The sequence below is a fragment of the Thunnus albacares genome, chromosome 16, assembly GCF_914725855.1.
Source record: "Thunnus albacares chromosome 16, fThuAlb1.1, whole genome shotgun sequence".
Taxonomy (NCBI): Eukaryota; Metazoa; Chordata; class Actinopteri; order Scombriformes; family Scombridae; genus Thunnus; species Thunnus albacares.
This window is the reverse complement of record NC_058121.1, coordinates 24,650,570-24,672,438: the sequence shown is the minus strand read 5'-3', so window position 1 is coordinate 24,672,438 and position 21,869 is coordinate 24,650,570. Positions and strand designations below refer to the sequence as shown.

Here is a 21,869-nt window from a genome sequence, read left to right as displayed (position 1 = left end):
TCCTCCCACTGTTGGAAAGTACATTCACTGTATTTAAGTACAATTCTGAGGTACTTGTACTTTATTTGAGTATTTCCATCTGATGCTACTTTATACTCCCACTCCACTATATTTCAGAGGGAAATATTGTACTTTCTACTCAACTACATTTATTTGACAGCCTTAACTTATAGATTAGACTATTAAACAGTATAAGTTGTTAAATTGAACTAATTATATGTATATAATGTCAATGGATCAGTATTAATATCCAAGAAGTATATGCTATAAATGTATCACTCCAAATGTGGCCATTTCGCATGAGTACTTTTATTCTCTATTCTTTAGGCACATTTTGCTTCCAATACTTACGTACTTTTACTCAGTGGTAGGATGTAATAAAGTACATTTACCTAAGTGCTGTGCTTAAGCATAATTTTTAAAATTACTTTTTATTTGACAGCTTTAGTTACTTTTCAGATGAAGGATGATATTCCAATGGATAATATAACAAGCTTTTAAAATACAAAGTATTGTTAAAGATGATGATCCTGATGATCAATACTCATCATCCATCTTTTCTTATGAATAAGATAAAAAGATAAACAAGAAACACAATTTGGATGAAATCACACATTTACCACTTCAGTAAAGGAATATGAAGTGAGAAACCTGCTTTAATTTTTAAAAGACAAATTTATTCTTTTAAAGCAACAATACAATTACAGATGGAGTATCAAAAACAAAAGTCAAATCAAGTGCATCTCTTTATTACAATTTATCTTGATGAAATGTACGAAGAAAAAAAAACAACAACACATTTTTACTCAGTACATTTCAACATGCAGTGTCCGTTTTACAAGCTTGTTAGTTTCTCAGCTTCTAAACAGCTGAAAATGGCAGGATGTGAGTGTTAAACTACTTGTTAGATTCACTCTGTAGTGTAAATGTTGAGTGGCAAACATATAAACATTTAATCACTTGTATTGAATCTTAATGTACTACTGATCAGTCATGCTGTATTGATAATCCGTTAATATTATTATTGCACGTAAACAACAATGAATGAAGCTGCGACACCACTGAAAAGTACATTTTTCTGCAACCCCTGAGGTCTGGCGTGCAAATACTGGCTTAACAATGCAAACATTTCTTAAAACAGTCAAATAAATACAAAAAAAAATAAACATGTCATTTGTACAGCTTCCAAACTGTCAGTTTTAATGTTCCTCCTCACGTGGATCTGGCACGTTTTTTCAGTGCTATGACTCAGTAAAAGCATGATATTAGTTTGAAAGCGTGTTGACGTTACAGACGAAACGAGGCACAAAGATGAGCCACTCGAGCAGCTCAGTGATCACACTTACAACTCTGATACCCAGCATGCAACTCAAGACTTAGTAGTAGTAGAAGTAGTATTCACCTTAACTGCACAAACACATCAGAGATCCTACACAGGTCTGGAAAGTTCACCAGGCTCTCGTTTACTTGTTTTGGTTAAGACTCTGGAAAAATTATCAAGCTTTTTGCTTCAGATAGAACCTGTCTTTCTTCTAATCAACTCCAATAATGATCATGTTGACTGTTCGGGTGATCAGGTGTGTCGTCTGCAAAGCTTTAAAAATTCACATTGTTGTATCATTTGGCCAAGTGGGAGCATTTACACTGAGAATAGAAGTGGGCCAAGTATGGAGCCCTGTGGAACACCTGTTCTATCCCCAATATAGTAATTATAATTGATCTAATATTTGCAGTTTTCTCAGTATGAAATTTTAAAAACTGGTCACATATTATTGACTATATTCGTCCCAGCCACAGCTATAGCCATGATTTTAGAAGTACTAAGGGCATGAGTTCAAATTCCTGATTCCTGACTTTATTAATTTTGGTTTGTGACCTAAAATCGGTCAAATTTGAGATGACTACATCTTAAAAGCTACCAGAATCAGCCACCAAGTATTATTTTTGTGTATTTGTGGGACGAAAAATCCATTTCAGGTTGTTTAAATCCCAAAATTTAACTTTTTTTTTGATTCCCAAACTTTTACAGACCTGAAACGTCTTTTATTCTTTTTCAAGTCTTTCCAGGCCTGAACAGGAACTCTCTTGAGTTCATATTTGACTCTTAAGGCAGTTGATCATGTGACACATCAGTCTGATACCCAGCTATGTGGTTTCTAATGTTACCAGGATTAAAAATCTACAGAAAGTGATAAGACATTGACAGTGGCTGCTGATTTTTGACTACTTTTTCATTCACTTTGGCAAATAATCAGCCATCACCAAGAGATTTTAAACCAGAAAACTAATGTTTGACTGCTGAGGAAGTTCATGTGGATATTATTTTTAAATTCATCTACAACTCCAGATGAAAAGCCAGATGAAAGTTTACATGTCTGATGTGTCACAGGATCACTGTTTGCCACAGTGCAGGTGAACTACACTACAGCCGGTGTCTCAGTTAGAGATGTCGGCGCTGTTGTTGCGGTTGCCGTATTTGTGGTGAATGATCAGCAGGACGACGCCCAGGAAGAAGCAGACAGAGCCCACTGTGATGTAAGCGATGCCCAGGAACGGGTTCTTGCCCCCCATCCAGGAGATGGTGCTCAGGATCATCCGCTTCCTGCCCTCAAAGCTGCGAACAGGATAATCTGGGTTCAACTGGTTAAAGATGGAAACAGTAAACAGGTTTGTTTACACATCAAACTGACCTCAGGGATCCACAAACTGAACTAAAGACAGTGTGTCTACTAGAGTTTTTGTCTTATTTCCAAACTTTTCAGGATCTGGAACTAAATTTTAATTTAACTAAATTTCCGATACTTTTCAAGACGTAAAAAGTCTGCAACTGCATGAAAACTATTTTGACAAAGGCACTAGATCATGTACTTTTCTGTGACTAATATGGAGCAATGACTGGGATACTGGTTATAAAAAAGCTGCTTTTTGATCGGCTGTTGATGTTGCCTTAAAAGGACAAACTTTCTGTATGAATCAACAAGGAAACATCAATATTGGCAAGTATTTCTCTGCCTCTAAGAAATCAAAAGGACTGACAGCTTGCCTCTTAAGTTGCAGAATAAATCATATTGATTTTGAAGTTCGTTTACTAGTTTCTAAAGCACTTAATGGTCTTGCAGCAACCAATTTATCTGACATGCCTGACATAAAAATGAAGGAGTGCCTTTTTAAGAACTTTCTGTCTTTTACTTCCCAAATAAAAGAGGGTATAAATGAAAACACATAAATATTCTCCCTGACCAGGGTCTTAAAACCTCTTTACCCTGAGTCTTCATTCTAATGTTTCATGGCTATTATTTATCTTATGTAATCATTTATTTTATTAATTCGTGTTTTAAAATGTTTTACTCCCTCAAATCTATTTTCCTTGTTATTGTCTTTTATCTGTTTCACAATTTAGTTTTTTCTATGTTTTGTTGATTTTATTATGACATTTTCATTATTTTTATTGTTTTATTTAATTCTATAATTTCTTATGTGCATTAGCCTCAAACTGTTTTACTGTTCATATTTGTTCTGTCTTATTATCAGCTTGTCAGTCATCTGTAAAGCACTTTGAATTGCACTAACCTGCATAAAATGTGTTTGATTGACTGATTGATTAATACGCATCTGGGTTTGTTCTTTAGCTCCCAAAAGTTTAACTTTTAATTCTCTCTACAAACTCGACCTCTCCTGGATCTTTTAATCGGTTTGATGCAGTGTGGCATCCTGTTGTGAGTTTCATGTAAAGGATACTGTAGACGACCTCCAGAGTGTAGTTTCCGCGGGCGAGAGTTGGAACCATGTTGTTGTTGTTCTTACTGATGATGCGGTAGAGTTTGCGGAAGGTCGGCAGGGCGGCGGTTCGCATCCAGACGATGAAATCCTCGTTGATGAAGCCGGTGTTGTTTGGGTCGCTGCTTAGCTCGTACACAGGCTTGCGCCAGTTCACCGGCTTCGTCGTACCTGAATGAATGATTATTGTTCAGTGATTGAATTCTGAATGTGTATTTGTGTACTAAAACGTCTCCTATCTGACGTTCACTGCCCACTCAAACTCTCAGAAGTCCAGTTTTCCCTGTAACAAATCAGGAAGTTGCAGATGACAGGATTTTGGCAGCTAACACCCTAAAACACAAGGTTCAATATGTTTCAAGTCAACCATTTTCACTTTGAAAGAAGATTTTCTTGGTAATACCTCCAGAGTTTACTTCTGGTCAGTGTTAAAGTTCTCCACACTAATGTGGAAAATGTTTTAAAAACATACAAACTCTCAGTTTTGGTCTCCAACCAACCTGATCCTTTGTTTTTTCCACTAGAGATCTTTTCAAAGCACTCCCCAAATGGGATGAATTTGAAATTTCCACTTTCATGATGAAGAAACAATAAATCCTTTAACACAGCAAAAAAAAAAACACCCAGAAGGACTGATGTCAAGCTGCTGACTCATGCTCAACAGAAGATATTTCATTATTTTTACCTGTTTTGGCATTTCAATTTGGGCAAAAAACACTTTTAAAAATGCAAAAGTCAACAGAAAATTCCATGTTGTTTTCAAATTATTGTCATGTGAGACGACAGTGTCCAAAACAACATTAAACCCTGACTAGTGACATTCTTATAGATGGGTTAACGACATTTTACAGACAGTCATCCTGAAGCTCATTCAGGGAAATCACTTCTTTACCTTTAATATACTGGTGTAGCACAACACTGTTCAGCTAATATCCCACTTTAGTGAAGAGATCACAGAGATCAAAGCATGTACAGGCCTCAGTATGAATCTGAATGGGCCACACTCGGAGCATAACTCTGCTGTCAGAGAGAGGGGTGAGACGTACATACTCAGGCCTCGCACACAAAATAAATATCCTGACGGTACCTTGGAAAACAGCTGTGAGGTTTGGGCTGTTTCCAGGGTTCCTGAACTTCACATGCTTGTCCGTCCACCAGGCGATACCGGTAGTCGTCAGAGGAATCTGGACCTTTGTGCCGTTTGGGTCGTTGTAAAACAGCTCCAACGTGTCTGCAAGATAATGTTTATTGCTTATTCTGTTTTGAATCCATTACAGACACGAAAACCTGGTCACACGAAGGAATATATACTTAAAAAACAAATATTCGGATACAGTTTGGAGAAATAAGTCTCACAGGGAAGGAAATAGGCTCACCGTTGAACATGCTGTTGGCGATGGCTCCGCACGGTGCGATTGGCTTGTTTTCATGATAAGCATATGGCTCACACTCCTTGCTGGGTGTCTATGAATGATGAGGATAAGAAGGAGAACAAAGATTAATGGCACCACATGTCAGTAACACTTGAACACAGCTCAACACAGACTAGAGGCCCTTTAACTGCTACCAAAGACAAAATAAATCAATCTGAAACCTGATCTTGTAGGAAAGAATTCTGTTAGTATTTACAAATGAGATGGGTACTTTCCTATAGACGATGAACACAATCCTTCTTCTAACTTAAGCTGTTTCTCTTTGGTCTGTGGTTACGTCTGGTTTAAGACCAGATGGAGGAATCGTTCGAGCCTCCCTGCGTATTGACAGCTTCTGACAGCTGAGAGATTAGAGGATGTGCTGTTAAGGTGGTTTGATGCGCTTCTAAAGACTGTCAGTGCAGCTTAAAGTGATAGAGGTGGATGCATTTGGAAATAAAAACATGATGCATCAAATTCTGGACCCATTACGTGATTGGTGTTTCCTGGATCCTGTTAAAAGATGTTTTGACATAAAATGATGGAGTGCCTTTTAAAGAACTTTCTGTCTGTTTCTTTCTATAAAAGGTTTCTGGCACAACTTCACCTGCTACACAGAGCAGGGAAAAAACATCATCATCATCATCATCATCATCATCATCATCATCATCATCATCATCATCATGACTCAGATGAAGGCCATAAGCTGAAACACGTCGATCTAACAATAAAGTTGTTTTATGTACTACAAGTGTTGCTGGAGTTTTGACCTCTTTTGTCTTGTTTCTCTCTGTCTTTTACTTCCCAGATAAAAGAGGGTATAAATGAAAACAAGCATAAATATTCTTCCTGGTCAATATTTCATCACTTACACCCACACGAAACACCACAACGTGATGAACCAGCATCCATCCGAACAGTGACCATAATAGAGCTGCAACAATGAGTCTGATTAAATGATTAGTTGCCAACTATTTTGATTATCGATTAATCATTTTGAGTCATTTCTTAAGAAGAACATTTCCAAATTCTCTGGTTCCAGCTTCTTAAATGTGAATATTTTCTGGTTTCTTCACTCCTCCGTGACAGTAAACTGAATATTTTTGGGTTGTGGACAAAACAAGACATTTGAGGACGTCATCTTGGGCTTTGGGGAAACACTGATCAACATTTTCCACCATTTTCAGAAATTTTATGCACCAAACAACTAATAATCAGCAGATGAATCAATAATGAAAATATTCGTTAACTGCAGCTCTAGACTATATGTCATTCCACTTTTGTTTCTCACTGTTTGTGAGTTCGAGTTTCTTCTTCCAAAGTAATTAATCCTAATTTCAGACATAACACTGAAGCGAAACAACCCTTTAATTCTGCTGGATGTTGTTTTGTTTGCTGTTTGGCACCAGTGAATCTCCTGCAGCAAAAGAGGTTTCATTAAACACTCGTTTTGCAGCAGTGAGTGTTTCCTCCAGAGAGAGCTGGACTGGCTGACAGGAAATCCTTTGTCCATTTTCTGCCTTTAGCGCCCTTTGAATGAACAGACCGTCTGGGTTCTGTGTGCAGTTTATTGCAGCTGTGCTCGTGTGTTCTCCTGCAGCTTTACAGTGAAATAACGGCACTCTGTCCTCTCAGTCATGTGTAATAGAGACACCTTGTGGAAGAAACTTGTATACCTTGAGAGACTCCATGTCTCCATTCAGCTGGCTGTCATCTCTTGACTTGACGTAGCGACGGTGATTTTGGTAGAAGTTGGAGAGGCCGTAATACATGAAGACGTTGCTCTGTTGATTAAAAAGGAAAGCATAAAGAAATCAATCAATTAAAACAGCTGTGTGAATATGTGTGGGAAGTATTAAAACCATATCACTTACTTCATATGGCTGGTCCAGGTAGAAGGGTATTGTGCAGGTACAAGGCTTCGTGCTGTTCCAGCTGAAGTTCTGGGAGCAGTTGAAACACGGACTGGACATGTCGACTCCTGTGTAGTCGATCTGTAGGCAAGCAAACCAACTTTATCTGTATAGCACTTTTAAAACCGTAGTTAGAAAGTGAAAAAAAGAGAGAAGAGAAGACAGACAAGGACATCAAGTGTACAAACCATAAAATATTAAAATATTAGATGAGGAAAAAGCCAAAGTTAACAAACGTTAAGATGCTTTTTAGAAATGTGATGGACCAGTTAATCTGTAATGAGGTCTGGAGGAAATAAATGGCAATATACAGGATATGCACAATTCTGTCAATAACAAGTAATGAGATGAGACATTATTGGCCAAGCCTGTTACGCCGTTACTATGGCAATAATTCATTATGTTTTGTGTGTGTTTACAAATTTCTCTTCCTTTTAAACATTAATTTAATTGTTAACTGTCAGTGAATTAGAGTAATGTGGGACAATTTCTGCAAGTGGCACTTCAGCAATACACTTTGATATGAAGCCAAAACATTATATTTGCATCCATACAGTGTTTTCTAACCAGCAAAGAGAATGCAAATATTGACAGGGAAGGAACGGCAAATATAAAAGTGTTCCTTGTGCCAAATCGTCCCACATTATGTGCATTTCCTTATGTGGGACAGTTCAATCACCTTAATTCATACAATTAAAACTTCTCTGGTCAGTAACATTCAAGGCCAAAGTGCATGTCCATGTTTGGTCATTTCAGTCATTGCATTGTTTTTCCTATTACAGATAGTATAGTGATGTATTAGTTTATGTATTAATATTAGTCATGCAACCCACCTAAACATAAATTCAAATTAAGCATTACTAGAATAAGACCCCTGAATAACTATTGATATTGCACATTTAATTAGCTTAAATGCATATTTCACCAATTTAACAACATATGTGACTGTAACATATTAGTAAAACCAGCTGTCCCACATTTCTAAACACATTTTCTAAAGTGGGACAATGAAAAATGGACAGAAATCAAAAAATATGAAACATGTTTTCACCATTTTATTGCATATTTTGAGGCATGAATATGTCATAAACATAATCTGATAACAATCAGCAACATTGCTTCATTTATAACAAATTAATATCCTTATCATTTAATTACTGAAAAAAATCCTTTGTCATTGACCTTTGACACAAACACTTCCTGTTGGAAGCTTGCCCCGCCTCAGTCTGTGACATCACGTGTGAAGTCATGTGTTTCAATTACATGACACTTTAATGTGACAGCATCCCAATCATCAGCATTTGGTATAAAGAGATAGATGTATTTCCCACATTACACTGACTCATCAAATCACTATTCTGTCTCGATTTACATCTTTACCTCAAACTCCTTGATGTTGTTGGACGTTACGAACAGGCCGATGCCGATGGGGATGAAGATGAGTCCGATGATGAAGAAGGCAGGCAGGACGGTGCCCGCCGTGAGGATGGGCTGCCATGCGGGGAGTCTCTGCTGTTTAAACGCCGTGTTCTCGGGCTTCTTGCCCCGCAGAGAGCCTCCCCCGGGCCCGGTCACGGTGATGTGTCCGTCCTCGTCTTTAGCGTTGTAACTAGATGCCATCATGGCTGCTGCTCGCGGTAACACCGTCACTAACTTGTACAGACAACAGATTTAATTCACTTTACGTTGTCATTTGTTTTTTTTTTTTAAATTATGTGTCGATTCAATCGCCTTGCATTTGGCTAGAAATGCCAGCTGCTTCTGCTTCCCCAGGAAGTTTACAAACACGACAGTGAACGTGACGCGCTGACGTCACTGATGTGGTGGTGGCTGCTGCTGCTTTCAAGTGCTGTCCAAAACATCGGATTTTTTTTTTTAAGCGGAGAAAATGGTCCAACAAAGATAATGAATGGGATGTTCCCGATAATTAGGAATAAAAATGACTTATATTTGTCACAACATGTAACCCAGTCCGTATATATGTTTTCGATCTGTTTTAAACTTTTGTTTTGTCTCTTTTCAGTTTTCCTTGGTCTGTTTGATTATTATTTCCAATTTGAATGCTTAGACTAATAACAAAATTAAGTATTTTACATGTTTATAATAACATTTGTATTGCACATCGTATAACAATAATAATTCTACTCTTATTTTATTTTATCATACATCATGATATACTATGTATATAATCATTGCACAATGGATAATACCTTTTTTTATCTAGTTCATTACTCTTATCATATACTACATATATAATTACAGCACAATGTATAATAGCTTTTTACATTTTACTATTTAACTATATTATTTTATTCTATATTTGTGTGTGATGTGTGCTGTTGTGACACGTACATTTCCCTCTGGGTTGATAAAGTACTCTTTATTCTTATCATTCTTATGAGTTTGGATTTAAGAGTTTACACGAAACACTTGAAGGTGTCATACAGGCGTCATATAGGCTGCTGTACATCAGCTGGAATTAACAGAGAAAGTTGAGACAAAAATCACAGGAAACCGATTCTGAATCTGATATTTGTGTCTTTATTTCCAGTGTTAATAGTCTTATTTTAACTGGCTGTCAGACATCACATGAACCTAAAACAATGTGTATTTAAAGCCACAGTCATTCTCTGTCATGGGGGCTTTTCTGAAAGAAAAGAAAACAGAAAAACTTCAAATAACATGTTTATATTTAGGTACGTGTGTCTTAACAATTTGGATCATTAGATACATGTACTCTTATGTTTATTTTACCATCAAAACATTTTAAACCGACACATCCCTCATTTACCATTCCTACTTTCAGTTCACTTATGTAATTCAGCAACTTTCAAAAACATTTTCTAAATTCAGCTTTAACTTTCTGTTCAAATTTAAACAAGCTCAAACGCAAATTTTAACACTTTCATGCCCCACAAATACATATATTAACGATCCTAAAAGAGAAGGAGAAGTGCCACAGACCTCATCCTCTGCCCTGAACCCCTCAGCTCAGCCTCCACTGTGAAGTTTTATCTTTGTCTTGCTTGTATCCAGTTTATCTGACGATCCAGATGTGCTTTTTGGTTTAACTTATGCATCTTAAAGCCCTCCTCCACTCAAAAAAAACATGTTTTTCTTCTTGTTCCTTCAGTTCTCTTCTCTATGCTGAATGATGTATGTGCAGTTTGTTTCTACATTCATCTGCTGAAGGAGGAAAGTTTCTCACCTTAAATCCTGCGAGCGTGATTTATGACATCACAGCTAGCTCGCATACTGGACCACGATTGGCTGTCGAGGTCCAGTACGTGACTTTTCAGTGATGTAGGAGACTGGATTTTTCAAGGGAGAAGGACTAGATGTTATTTTAACCCTTACATACAGTTAATATTCTGACCCTTCACAGTATCAACTCATAATTAGTCTTTATGCCAAATTTCAGAACAACAAACCTGTTCAAATCAATCATTAATAAATGGGTGATTTATCAGTAACGAAGCTTTCAGAGAGCAGAGAGAGTTTGTTCTTCAGGATTTACAATATTTGTTTAAGGAGAAAATATTCACAATCACACTATATTATGGCCTCATGTTACCTAAAACAGGAGAACATAATTATGATTTCAATTAATTTTATTGAATGTGAATAATGCAACTTTTTTTGAATGGTGATGTTTTACTTTTTGAATAAATAGGGGTCAAATTTAACTCGGAACACCCTCTATGTACAAAAATGTGTATCAGCTGCACAGAAATCAAGAAAAAATGTGAAATATTTCCATTTTTGTATTTATTTGTATATATTTGGGTCACTTTATGGAAAAGTCATAAAATTCCAGGCTAAAAAAAAGGTGTTTAGGGTGTTTTTACTGCTCTCAACTGTAAAAATGGATCAAATTTAACTTCAACAGTATGTAAGGGTTACAAATTTCTAATTAGATGCAATAATTGAACTTTTTTTGTGGAAAAACCACATCAGACGCAGTTTTAAAGCCTGTCTGGTGGGCACCTTTTAGTTTGTTCATGCACATACTGTATGTGGGTTGTTTTGTTTCACATAAGAATCAGATGTGTCTCAAAATTTGAGAAACAATTTAAAACTGGACATGAAGAGGGAGGCAGCGTACAGTAAATGTATCCTGACATGATTCTTTCACTTCCCACTGAACTGTATTATTATTATTGCTGTGAGGCGGGCAGTGTGGTATCTCAGCATCCATGAGGTGCTTCGCTGTTCGTCCTGGAGCTTTAAGTCTCCCATCAGACACCTTCAGATTTCTTCTCGTGACATCAGAGATCTCAGCTCAGCGTCGGCTGTTTATTGAGATGATGTCCATCAGCAAACCTGTGGCAAAAAAAAATGACAACAGAAGGATGTCCACATGATACCCCTCTTCTCATTCCTCAGTTTGTACATCCTCGATTCCTTTCCTCGCCTCCTCTCCTCGCGTCTTAGTCCCTCCCACCTGAGTTGCGAGCGGAGGAGGCGAGGAAGAGACACGAGGAGAGAGGATTCATGGCAACAGGCGTTTTATGATCTCTGTCAGATGAGCGTAACAGTGTTCATGACAACTATATTTACTTTTAATTAAAATCATAACGTGGCATAATGTGACAAGAATGTACGGATGTCATACATTGTTATTTTTTATTTATGGTATTCCAGCTGTATTCCTCTTTTATACGTCACAGCACGGGTGCCGCCGTCAAAACTTCCACAAAGGATACACCTGTGCATCCTCGCTCATAGCTCCTCCGGCAAGCCTCCTCTCTCCTCACTCCTCTCTCCTTCGAGATGCATTTTAGGAATTGAGACATCCTTAAACACGGCGCACTGAGATCGATTTCCGGGTCACGAGCAGGAGGACGGAGGAGAGAGGAGACGAGAAGACGAGGAGGCACAAAAAAGAGAAATGAGAGGAGCCCATCGTCTCATCTGTTATCTGCACCTTTAAAGGACCAGTGTGTTGGACTTAGTGGCATCTAGTGGTGAGGCTGCAGATTGCAACCAATTAAATACACCTCACCCTCCACTTTTAGGCCTGTAGCAGAGCCTACGGTGGACGAAAGGATGGATGATGATGGTTTGTCTATTCTGGGCTACTGTAGAAACATGGTGGTGCAACATGGCGGCACACAACAATTCTTATTTTCAGGTGATTATACACTAAATAAAACATACTTATGAATATTATATTCCATTTCTGGCAAGTCTGTTCCACTAGATGCCACTAAATTCTACAAACTGCACCTTTAAAGGACACAAGGAGGTTTTTCAAATTTGTCTTAAAACTTAGTCAGGAGCCCAAATGAACACTGAACATTTTCTTGCTTCATTCTTCCTGTTCATACTGACCATTAGAAGATCCCTTCATAATGAACTTACAATGTAAGTGATGGGGGATAAAATCCACAGTCCTCCTTCTGTACAAAAATGTATTTAAAAGTTTATCTGAAGATAACAGCTTAAGCTTCATATTAGCTTAAAAAGATCCGTCTCAGGGGTGATTTTAATAATCCTGTTCAGACTCTGATGTTGTTTCCAGGAACAGCTTTTGATCCACTTTAATCTGTGTGCAGCAGCCTCAGGACATGATGAACATGCTGCAGCTGAAACAAAGACACTGTTTTACACTCTCTTCATGTTTTCTAGATGCTTCGTCCAGACTTTGCTACTGCTGGTCTGCTCTTGTATCTCTGGTTTATTTACATCAGCAGTGTTTCCAACATTCTCATTGTCTTGGCTGTTTGGCTATTAGAAGCTCGTTAAGACAGCAGAGTTTATTTAGATCAGATCATTTGTTTTGGTCCCTGCTCTGCTTTAAAAAAAACTTGATAGCTCCAGCAGATACTTGTGGTTTATTGATTTGTGTTTAATAACAGTTTGCGGTAAGTAAAACATTAAGACGCTGCTACTGTGGAAATATTTATTGATTAATGTGTGATGAGATGTGACATTTCTTGAGTCATTCTTGATGTTAATACTCATCAACAAGAATAATGCTCACTCTGTTTCCCACATCATCATTATAAATGTTATTATTATTATTAGCATTAGCATTATTGTATTATATGCTACATGCCATATTATTTGCTTTGATTGATGTACATAATAGTATTCTATTATTACAGTGTGTGTGTACATATACTACACATATATATAATATTATATACTTTATCATATTATTATTATTATTATTATTATTATGTATGTTGTATTTATTATTTATATATATACTAACTTATACTATATGTAGTTCACACAGCTGCCCGAGTTGCACTATTGGACTTTTTTTGCACAAATATTGGCATATATACACACACACACATATATATATATATACCGTATTTAGCTATTTTAATGTCACCTCTCTAATTTCTTTAATTTTTTGCTTTATTTTTTATTTATTTTGCCCAAATTGTTATTTGCTTTCTTACCTTTCAGTCTGACTCTGTGCTGCTGTAACATGTGAATTTACTCTCCTCATTTCAAACCCTAAAACGGTTACAATACACAATTTGGCCAAATGTGGACACATATTTACTGTACTTCTGATCTGGGTCTGTTTTACACTACAGACAGTAGTGTTCCTCCAACAATTTGTGCACAAAGCAGCTCCATAAAGAAATGTTTTGCCAGTTTGATGTGGATGAACTTGACTGGCCTGCACAAAGTCCTGACCTTAACCCCATCCGACACCTTTGGGATGAACTGGATTGCAACCGGCTGCAGGCCGGACCTTGATGCTCTTTTGGCTGAATGTGAGCAAATCCCTACAGCCGAGTGCCAAAAAGTATTAGAAAGCCTTCCCAGGAGAGCGGAGGCTCTTATAAGAGCAAGTCAATGCCAGACCTCAAAAATTATACAGTATATTGTGAGTAATGTTGTGGTGTCCACATACTTTTGGCCATATAGTGCACACATGGAAATTTTGAGGGTTGTGCAACAATATCCAAGAAGTAAAAACAAAGCATATCTATGGGAATATTTTCTGGCAAAAGGGGTTATCTGCAGGACCTGAAGGCATTAAATAATATTTTCCGTTTAAATGATCCCATTCACATCAGTAAATTAAACTTTAATCATTCCCCAAAGTCTATTAAGTCAACAAGATTTATGAATTTTGGTGCAGCAGCTCAATACTAAACACAAATACTGTCTGTTTGTTCGCTTTGTGACTTTCATCCACCTTGTTCTAACTGGAATGTGATACTGTTTTCACAATGTTTTCATGGCCACCGAAACACCACATGAGACGTATGAACATCTTCACATTAAGTTTTCATAGCTGTTCAGTTGTCAGAAGCAGCATGGGTTAATATTATGGAGGTTTCCCAGTTGATACTCACCCGCTTTTTTTAAGCTCACACACAGACAAACACAAATGAAAATCTACAAAGCGATGCAATACTTGGTTCAGAGATAAATAGCTTTTATTTAGTCACAAATGATGACAATTTCATACTCCACAAACAATTCACAGTGACTGGAAACCTCCATAAGCAATGGTGAAATAAACACAAGCTATGAAAAAATGTGAAGGACGAGATTTAAAAAAAAAAAAAAAGTCTGGAGCAAATGATCACCTAGATGGAGTTAATCAAACACACTCAGAATAAGCAGTGCTGTCACATGCAAGGAGACGCTTCATGGAAAATGTAACAGCCTGGCCTTCAAATCACATAAAATATTTCCTGAAAGCATGTAAATTTGCAAACGGAAGGTCAGAATGAAATAAAGTATTGTCCCAGTTGTGTGTGTGCTCTGATGTGGTGGTGATTTAACTCATATTTGGCAGCGGAAACTCAATAGTGAGTCGTTGCCATGGCAGCTTGTTCAGCTCTCAGCTCTTGCCTCCCACCACAGAGGCGGAGGCGCACACCATCGACTTCCTCAGCTCGATTTTCATCGACTGGCCCTCGGCCCGCGAATCTAACCTCGTCACCGTGGAGACACCCAGAACCGCCTTGCTGCTCGGTTTCATACCTTTTGACACAGGGATCCGTGTGGCTGCGCTCCGAGCTGACTGCACATCCGCACTGGGCTGTAAACAAAAACGACAAAACAGCATAGGGAAACAGGAGAGGATTTGGATCATCGAAACACATACATCACTGTTTTTTTTGTGTAACCACGTAGACAATTTTCTATATTTTTTTTATTGTCAACAAATCTCATGTTTAGAGCCAAACCAACAATGAATTGATCTACTAACAAGTGTGTGTATCCAAAGCCTGATATGTCTTATTCCTCTGTGCCGTAGACCTCCGTTGTTGTCCAAAAACTATAAAAAACACATCAGTGAGTCACACCGCTGCACTCGGTGACATGTTCCTTCATTATAAAAAGTTTGGTCACATTAGTTTGTTTAGAAACGGCTCCAAAGACTAATAACAGCGATCACGTTTTCAAAGATTAGATCTGTGTAAAAGCAGACGCCACTGAGCACGTGCAGGAAAGCAGTTCTGTTTCCAGCTTCCCCAGCTATTTGTGCTACATATCACAACCTCTTGACTTTGTACTGAAGTTCTTTGAGAAATTTCCAATGTACAATGTAGTTTAAAGATGAGAGTACAAGTACTCTTCATAACGAAGGAACATGTCACCCAGTGCAGCGACGTGACTCACTGATGTGTTTTTAATAGTTTTTGCACAACAACGGAGGTCTACAGCACAGAGGAATAAGATATATCAGGCTTTGGATACACACACAATACCTGTTAGTGGATCAATTGATTGTACATTTGGCTCTGTACATGAGATTTGTTGACAATAAGAAATATATAGAAAATAGAAAGCTTTATCCTTATATATAATTAAAATAAAAGGTGAAAACCCCTTTAACCATAGTTTTGGTGATTTGGAAGTCAAAGATGTGTAGGTGTCAAGGTTACAATTAACCCTGATCATGGACAAAGATCGCTATCCCTTGTAACTCAGACATTTAAGTCAGAGTGGCTCGAGTGTTGAAAGTATGAGCAACAAAAATACGATGATAGGTAATCTTCTTGGAGAATTGTCAGGTAGGTGCAAAGTATAAAAAGCTATGAGTTCATCAGAGGAATCAGGTGTGATTCAGCTGGATGCCCTACCTTTAAACAAAGTGTGTGTGTGTGTGTGTCTATATTCTCCAGAACAAAGTCAGGAAAAAAGGCAGCACTCTATAGTTAAAAATCAGCAAAAACAGTCAACTTATGTATTGGTCTTTTAGACGAATTTACTCACAATGAATAGGCTGACAAATCTGCTGACGCGTTTTGGCATAAAGTCTTCCTCAGCATAAGATCAACAATCAACAGAAAATAGCTACACCTGTACACCTGAGAGGAGGTCTGCTACTTCCACCCAAGCAGCAGCGACCACGTCTTCAGTCTGAAGTACCTTAAAATGCCACTGATGGCCGCTAGATCCTCGAACTGACTCCCATTCAGAAAGCTTCAACTTCTCTCTAGAAATACTGAATCAGTCATTTTTTAAAGTCATTATGGTCTCAGGCCCTCTAATAAGGCCCTCTATTGCTCCGTTAATAAGATTTAAAGACTTACAGTAGTTTTAATGTCTGCTGTATGGGTGCTGATTGACAGCTGTGATTGACAGTTTGAATATACAATAACAGTAAGACCTCATTAGGACAGTTTAGATAGTTTTGAAAAGCCAATTCAACACTTTAGAGGACCTTTATTCTCAGGTGTAACTGTTTTCTGTTGATTGGTGATCACATGATGTGTCCTTCATAAAGAGAGAGCTCACTGCTGCCACACATGCTGAAGAAATCTTTATGCTGAAACTCATCACCAGATTGCCTCTAAAAAAGAGAATTCACTGATCTCATATGTCCTCTTATGGAGGTTTTATTCCCAAACACGTCAGCAGATTTGTCAATTAATTGGCTGTAATTAAAATGATCAATAACAGAGGTGCTGCCTTTTTTCCTGAACATCTTTTGGATAATAAACACTTTTAAATGAATATATTTCAACTTGTATTTAGGACCCTCAAGTTTAGTCATTGAAATGATGTTGAAAAAACAGTTATATGTCCAAAAAAACTAATTTTCAACTAAATTTGCCCAGATTTAACCTTTGATCACCAAATCACCAAATCCATGCTTATTGGGGTCATTTACACCAGCCTGCTGGGGTTAACTTGGGTCGAGCCGCTTGCATATTAACTAACATCAGCTTTTGTCACATTAAGGGAGTTCGAAGGTTGTGTATCTGTAAACTTTAACGTGCTCAAAGTGAAAAATGTCAAACTTCTTGCCCGTTAAAATGAGTGAATTTGTCAGTACTGTTGTTAAATTTGTTGTTCGTGTATACACAACCCTTAGAACGTATTCTCTAGAGTGGAATCTGATGCATGTCAGATCATTCCAGTTTGTTAGTGTGGTTCATACTGTGAGATTTTATTGTTATATATTTATATTTACAGTTTTTATACCTGGAGAGAGTGCTATCTAGGGAGCACACACCACCTGATTTCATTTTGAAACAATTCAGAAGCAACTGCAATGTAAAACATGAGACATTGTTCAGATATTTTTGTTCGTAAATGAAGGAGAAAATATCTATAATGCTTCTTTGTTTTGTGGAGTCACAACTGAAAGGAATGAAGGAAGAAAGAGAGAAAGAAAGGAAGGAAGAAAGAAAGAAAGAAGGATGGAGGACATTAGGCGTAACAATCTCAAAAGCTCTCACCACAGACTGTGTTGGCCTGGAGGCTGCCGAGGTGATGGGTGTTATCGTTATGCTGCTTGTCATTTTGCTCGGAGTCGTCTTCCCCGACGAGGGTTGGCGTGGCGAGCGGAGTACTGTTCCTGTCGGCATTTCTTTGCTTTCTGGGCTCAGACTGAGAGGCCTCAGCATCAACAAAGGACTACTGCATCCCTCAGAGGGCCGCTTAAACTGCGGACCCAGGTGGATGTGTATCTTGTTGTCTTCTGTCGTAATGATGTTGCTGTTGCCGTTGTATTTTCTGACAGTTGGGGACCCAAGTTGCTTCTCCGGAGTCATCTTGATCACTGTGCGACCTGTGGTAATTTCATGAGGCTCAGGTGAAGCACATGCTTCAGCCACAGGAGTGGTGCTGACTGTGATGATGGACACCGGCGACTGAGGGCTGTCAGAGCCGCTGCCGTTAGTCTTCTCCGGACTCTTGGCTCTGGAGATGGTGGTTATCGTCACTGGAGATTTGGCTCGATCAAGACCTCCCGGCACATCGCAGGCTTTGGCTTTTGAAGTCACGGTTGTGGGCTTAGGGACGATTGTGATTCGAGGTTTCTGAAGGCCAAGAGTCGGGATGATGGTGGTGCTGGAGAAGAAATCCTCAGCTCGAGGGCTGGTGATCTCCAAAGTGGCGGTGCTGTTCTCGTGATCAGGCGTCACGCGGATGTGCAGCGGCTGACCTGGCTTTGGAGACATGGTCATCTCTGGTGGATTGAGCAATGTCTTCTCAGGAGGGATCTGAGTGAGCGTGATAGCATCTTTCTTTTTCATCCAGGGTATCCAGGATTTTCTCGCCCCGAGTTCTGCCGATGCAGGAGGGTATCGCTCCAGAACTGTCGGCTTTTTAAGACCTCGCTGTCTCAGATTGCTCATTAAGTGGTTCTCCTCGAGGACTGATTTTCGGATAAAGCCTGCTGCCGTGTCATCCTCAGCGGGCTCACTGGCAACAACATCTGTCTGTACTGCTGTGGAGGTAACAGGAACATCCATCATCCTTCTACCGTTCATACTCGGCCTCATGGCACGACTGTATCGCTTGGAGGCCTCCAGTTCCTTGGTAAGGCTGGCCACTTCTTGACTCATGCTCTTCTTCTTCTCCTCCTCCTCCATGAACCTCTTCTGGAGGACAGAGTAATCCACCTGCAGCTGGGAGAGCCGGTCCTCCTTGTTCATCAGCTCATGGATTTTCTCCTTCAGGGCCTGGACGTCCACCCGCAGCTCTCTGGTTTTGGCCTCCTCCATCTTGCAGCGAATTCTCAGCTCAGCCTCCGTACTCATGACTTCACCTTTTTCTATTGCTTTGTTCCTGGCAATCTGACTTTTCATTTCCTCCAGTAGCTTAGAAAGGTTGTTTGCCTTGTCCTGCTCTGTCCTGAACTTCTTCTCCAGTAGATCATACTCGTCCTCTGTTTTCATTAAATCCCCTTCGACCACCTCGAGTTGTTTGAGCCTGCTCTTGAGTCTTTCGATTTCTAGCGAGAGTTCTTTTACTTTGTTGTCCTCATCTTGATTTCTGTTTTCGTCTTTATTAGCCCGCTTCTTTTCTGTCTCTTCTAGTCCGTCCACTCTTATTTTCATCCCACATAACTTCGTATTCAGCTCCCTACACTTTTCCTCCTCACTTGCAAGTTTAGTTTTCAACTCATCTTTCTCTTTAGTAAGAGTCGTCACTTTGACCTCCATCTCAGATTTGAATTTGAGAAGTTTTTTGCTCTCCTCTATCAGCTTCTCTGTGACCTCTGTGACTTTGCCTTGCTCTGCTTTGAACATCTTACTTAAATCATCACTTTTCTGTTCTTCCTGTTTAAGTCTCTCTGCCATGTTTTTTCTTTCGTCTACCAGTATAACTGTGAAGGACTTCAGCTTCATAAGATCATCTTTAAGGATCATCTCTGCCTTTTCAAACTTTGACTCTGAGGACTCTAGTTCTTTCAACCGAATTTTTACCATCTCGAGCTCGCTGGCCAGATCCTTCATAACACGTTTCTCCTTTTCCAGGTTAGTGTGAAGCTGAGAGCAATCCATTTTGCTCCTGTTGAAAGCCCCCTCCAGTTTTTCCAGTTCAGCCATTCTTTTCTGTAGTTTTTCCACCTCCAGCCTCAGCTCCTTACTGTGGTTTTCCTCCTCCTGCAGCCTCTTCCTGAGCTCCCTGCACTGAGACTCTGTTTTAGTTATCTCCACATCTTTACCCTCCATCTCTAGCACTCTCTTCCTCAGATTCTCCAGCTCGGCCATGAGAGACGAGTTCCCACACTCCCCTTTGCTGATCTTTTCCCGCAGCTCCTGCAGGTCCTCATCTGATTTCTGCAGCGCCTTGTTGCTTTCTTCCAGCTCTTCAATCTTGTGTGACAGTCCGGCCAGCTTCAGTCTGAGCTGGCGGCTTTGGGACTCTTGGTTGGTCAGTTTGGCGGTCATCTCTTCGTGCTCCTGCGTGAACTTGGCCGCTCTGTGCTCCAGCTCGGCCTCCAGCTTGAGGACCTTCTGGCTGTCCTCCTTTGCGGTGTCGGTGACCGCCACTAGGCGCTGCTCTTTCTCTTGCAGCTTCTGAGTGAGGTCTTGGATCTTCTGGCTCTGCTGGTCGATCTGCTCAATGTGCAGCTGCCGCTCATCCACCAACATCAGGGCAAAGGACTTGAGCTTCACCAACTCTGCTCTGACCTTCTCCAGCCGCTTGCTGTGGTCTTTGTCTTTACGAGCCTGGTAGGCCTTTTCCTGCTCCAGCAGTCTTTTGAGTCTAAGAAACAGATAGAGGCAGATACAAAAAGAGAAAGTTAATATCTAACACATTTGTTTCAATCCAGATGACACCAATCCTGAATCATTTCTGCACCAAATGTTGTGAAATATGCTAACAAACAAACAATGAATAATTGGATGCAGAACATGAATAGTTCTTAAATATTATCAAGCACTGGCACATCCTCATACAACAAAGTTTCTTCCATGACAGTTGATGACTAAATTGTGTTGCATCTCTTAGATCTCTCAGATCAGACCCCTGAAAATAAATGGCAGCAGCAGGATAAGTGAGGGAACAAAGGAAATAAAAAGAGAAGCAGATTTGGGTCTGAACACATGTGATTCTCTTTGATAAAGCTTACCCTGTCCTGTCCAGAGTGCAGTAGATGGAAGAATGGCAGCTGCAAGTTAGGAAATACATTAATACGCAAGTGTATTTAGTTAAAAGTTTTTGGGAATTAGTAATTTCTGCATTAATAACTGACACATCAAGAATAGTCAATGCCTTTAGAAGCTGACAATACCCATAATAGAATTGCATTTATATGGATTTCAGTGGGTTCCATGATGGTCAGGGCGCTGCTTCAAAGACATTTCCAGGCTGTTAAAAATAAAATCCCATGGGAAACACTTGTAGCTATCATACGGAAGGAGTTACACCTACCATACACAGCACATTTTCTTTAGCAAGAACTGTTGATTCGAGGGTTGTTAGTCAGTCTATCTTGAGTCTACTAAGAGCACTGATCACAGGTGCTAAATCTGTTTTGTTTTTTTGCAAACTTGAGTAAAAACTGGAATGGTTTTACATCTACAAGTACTAAAGCTGGGGTATGCTTGAAACAAAGTAGTTTGTACAAAGTGTTGTCCGACCACATCTAAAGGCAAAAGTGTTTATGCTTTGTCCAAACACATTTGAAAAGCCAGCCATCATAGGGCATTCGTGGTGTTGCTCTCAGTTGTTCACACGAGTAGTAGCTGTGTGAAGAATGCAAACAGAGCTTGCGAGAGAAGTTCAAATGCTGCCTACTTTCACATCGCTGCACATCAGGCAATTACTCCGTGAAGTATGCATACTTAAACTGTTGGTTTAATTCAATGTTGGAGTATTCGGTTGGTTGCAGTCTGCAGCCTCACCACTAGATGCCACTAAATCCTACACACTGCACCTTTAAGGCAACTTGATTTATCATTTTATTTGCAAATTTGACACTTTCTAATCTGCAGGTGTGTTCAGACAGGAAACAAAGCTAATTTTCACCTTGCATTTTTCACCCAAATTCACTGTTGAAATGTTTGTGTCATCTCTGTGTTTATTAACCTCA

The 21,869-nt window shown here is 39.2% G+C and overlaps 2 protein-coding genes across 5 annotated transcripts in view; both read right to left on the bottom strand.

Annotated features, from left to right (window-relative positions):
- Positions 1–655: 655 nt before the first annotated feature.
- Positions 656–8,929, bottom strand: LOC122999345 (cell cycle control protein 50A-like). The gene is made up of 7 exons (XM_044376194.1): positions 8,483–8,929; positions 7,064–7,183; positions 6,866–6,973; positions 5,154–5,241; positions 4,865–5,008; positions 3,739–3,948; positions 656–2,630 (listed from the first exon to the last, which is right to left on the bottom strand). The coding sequence occupies exons 1-7, from the start codon at positions 8,723–8,725 to the stop codon at positions 2,437–2,439; spliced, it is 1,107 nt and encodes a 368-aa protein (XP_044232129.1). The 5' UTR covers positions 8,726–8,929; the 3' UTR covers positions 656–2,436.
- Positions 8,930–11,047: 2,118 nt separating this feature from the next.
- LOC122999343 (filamin-A-interacting protein 1) overlaps positions 11,048–21,869 on the bottom strand; it is a 48,193-nt gene continuing 37,371 nt past the window's right edge. For 2 of the 4 annotated variants that reach the window (XM_044376188.1, XM_044376192.1), the window contains 2 exons: positions 17,779–20,539; positions 14,497–15,125 (listed from right to left, as the gene is read on the bottom strand). In XM_044376188.1, the coding sequence (XP_044232123.1) occupies positions 14,925–15,125; positions 17,779–20,539 (2,962 nt within the window). In that variant the 3' untranslated portion in view covers positions 14,497–14,924. Of the gene's footprint in view, positions 11,426–14,496; positions 15,126–17,521; positions 17,587–17,778; positions 20,540–21,869 lie in introns of those variants that run through there. The other 2 variants (XM_044376189.1, XM_044376191.1) reach the window with 2 other exon arrangements.

Bases quoted from the DNA above. Each gene is read 5' to 3' on its own strand.
- LOC122999345 (XM_044376194.1), bottom strand. From the start codon at position 8,725: ATGATGGCATCTAGTTACAACGCTAAAGACGAGGACGGACACATCACC. The intron at 6,974-7,063 runs GTAAGTGATATG...TTTAATCAACAG, and splicing joins ACCTGGACCAGCCATATGAA to AGCAACGTCTTCATGTATTA. The intron at 5,009-5,153 runs GTGAGCCTATTT...ATTATCTTGCAG, and splicing joins CGCCAACAGCATGTTCAACG to ACACGTTGGAGCTGTTTTAC.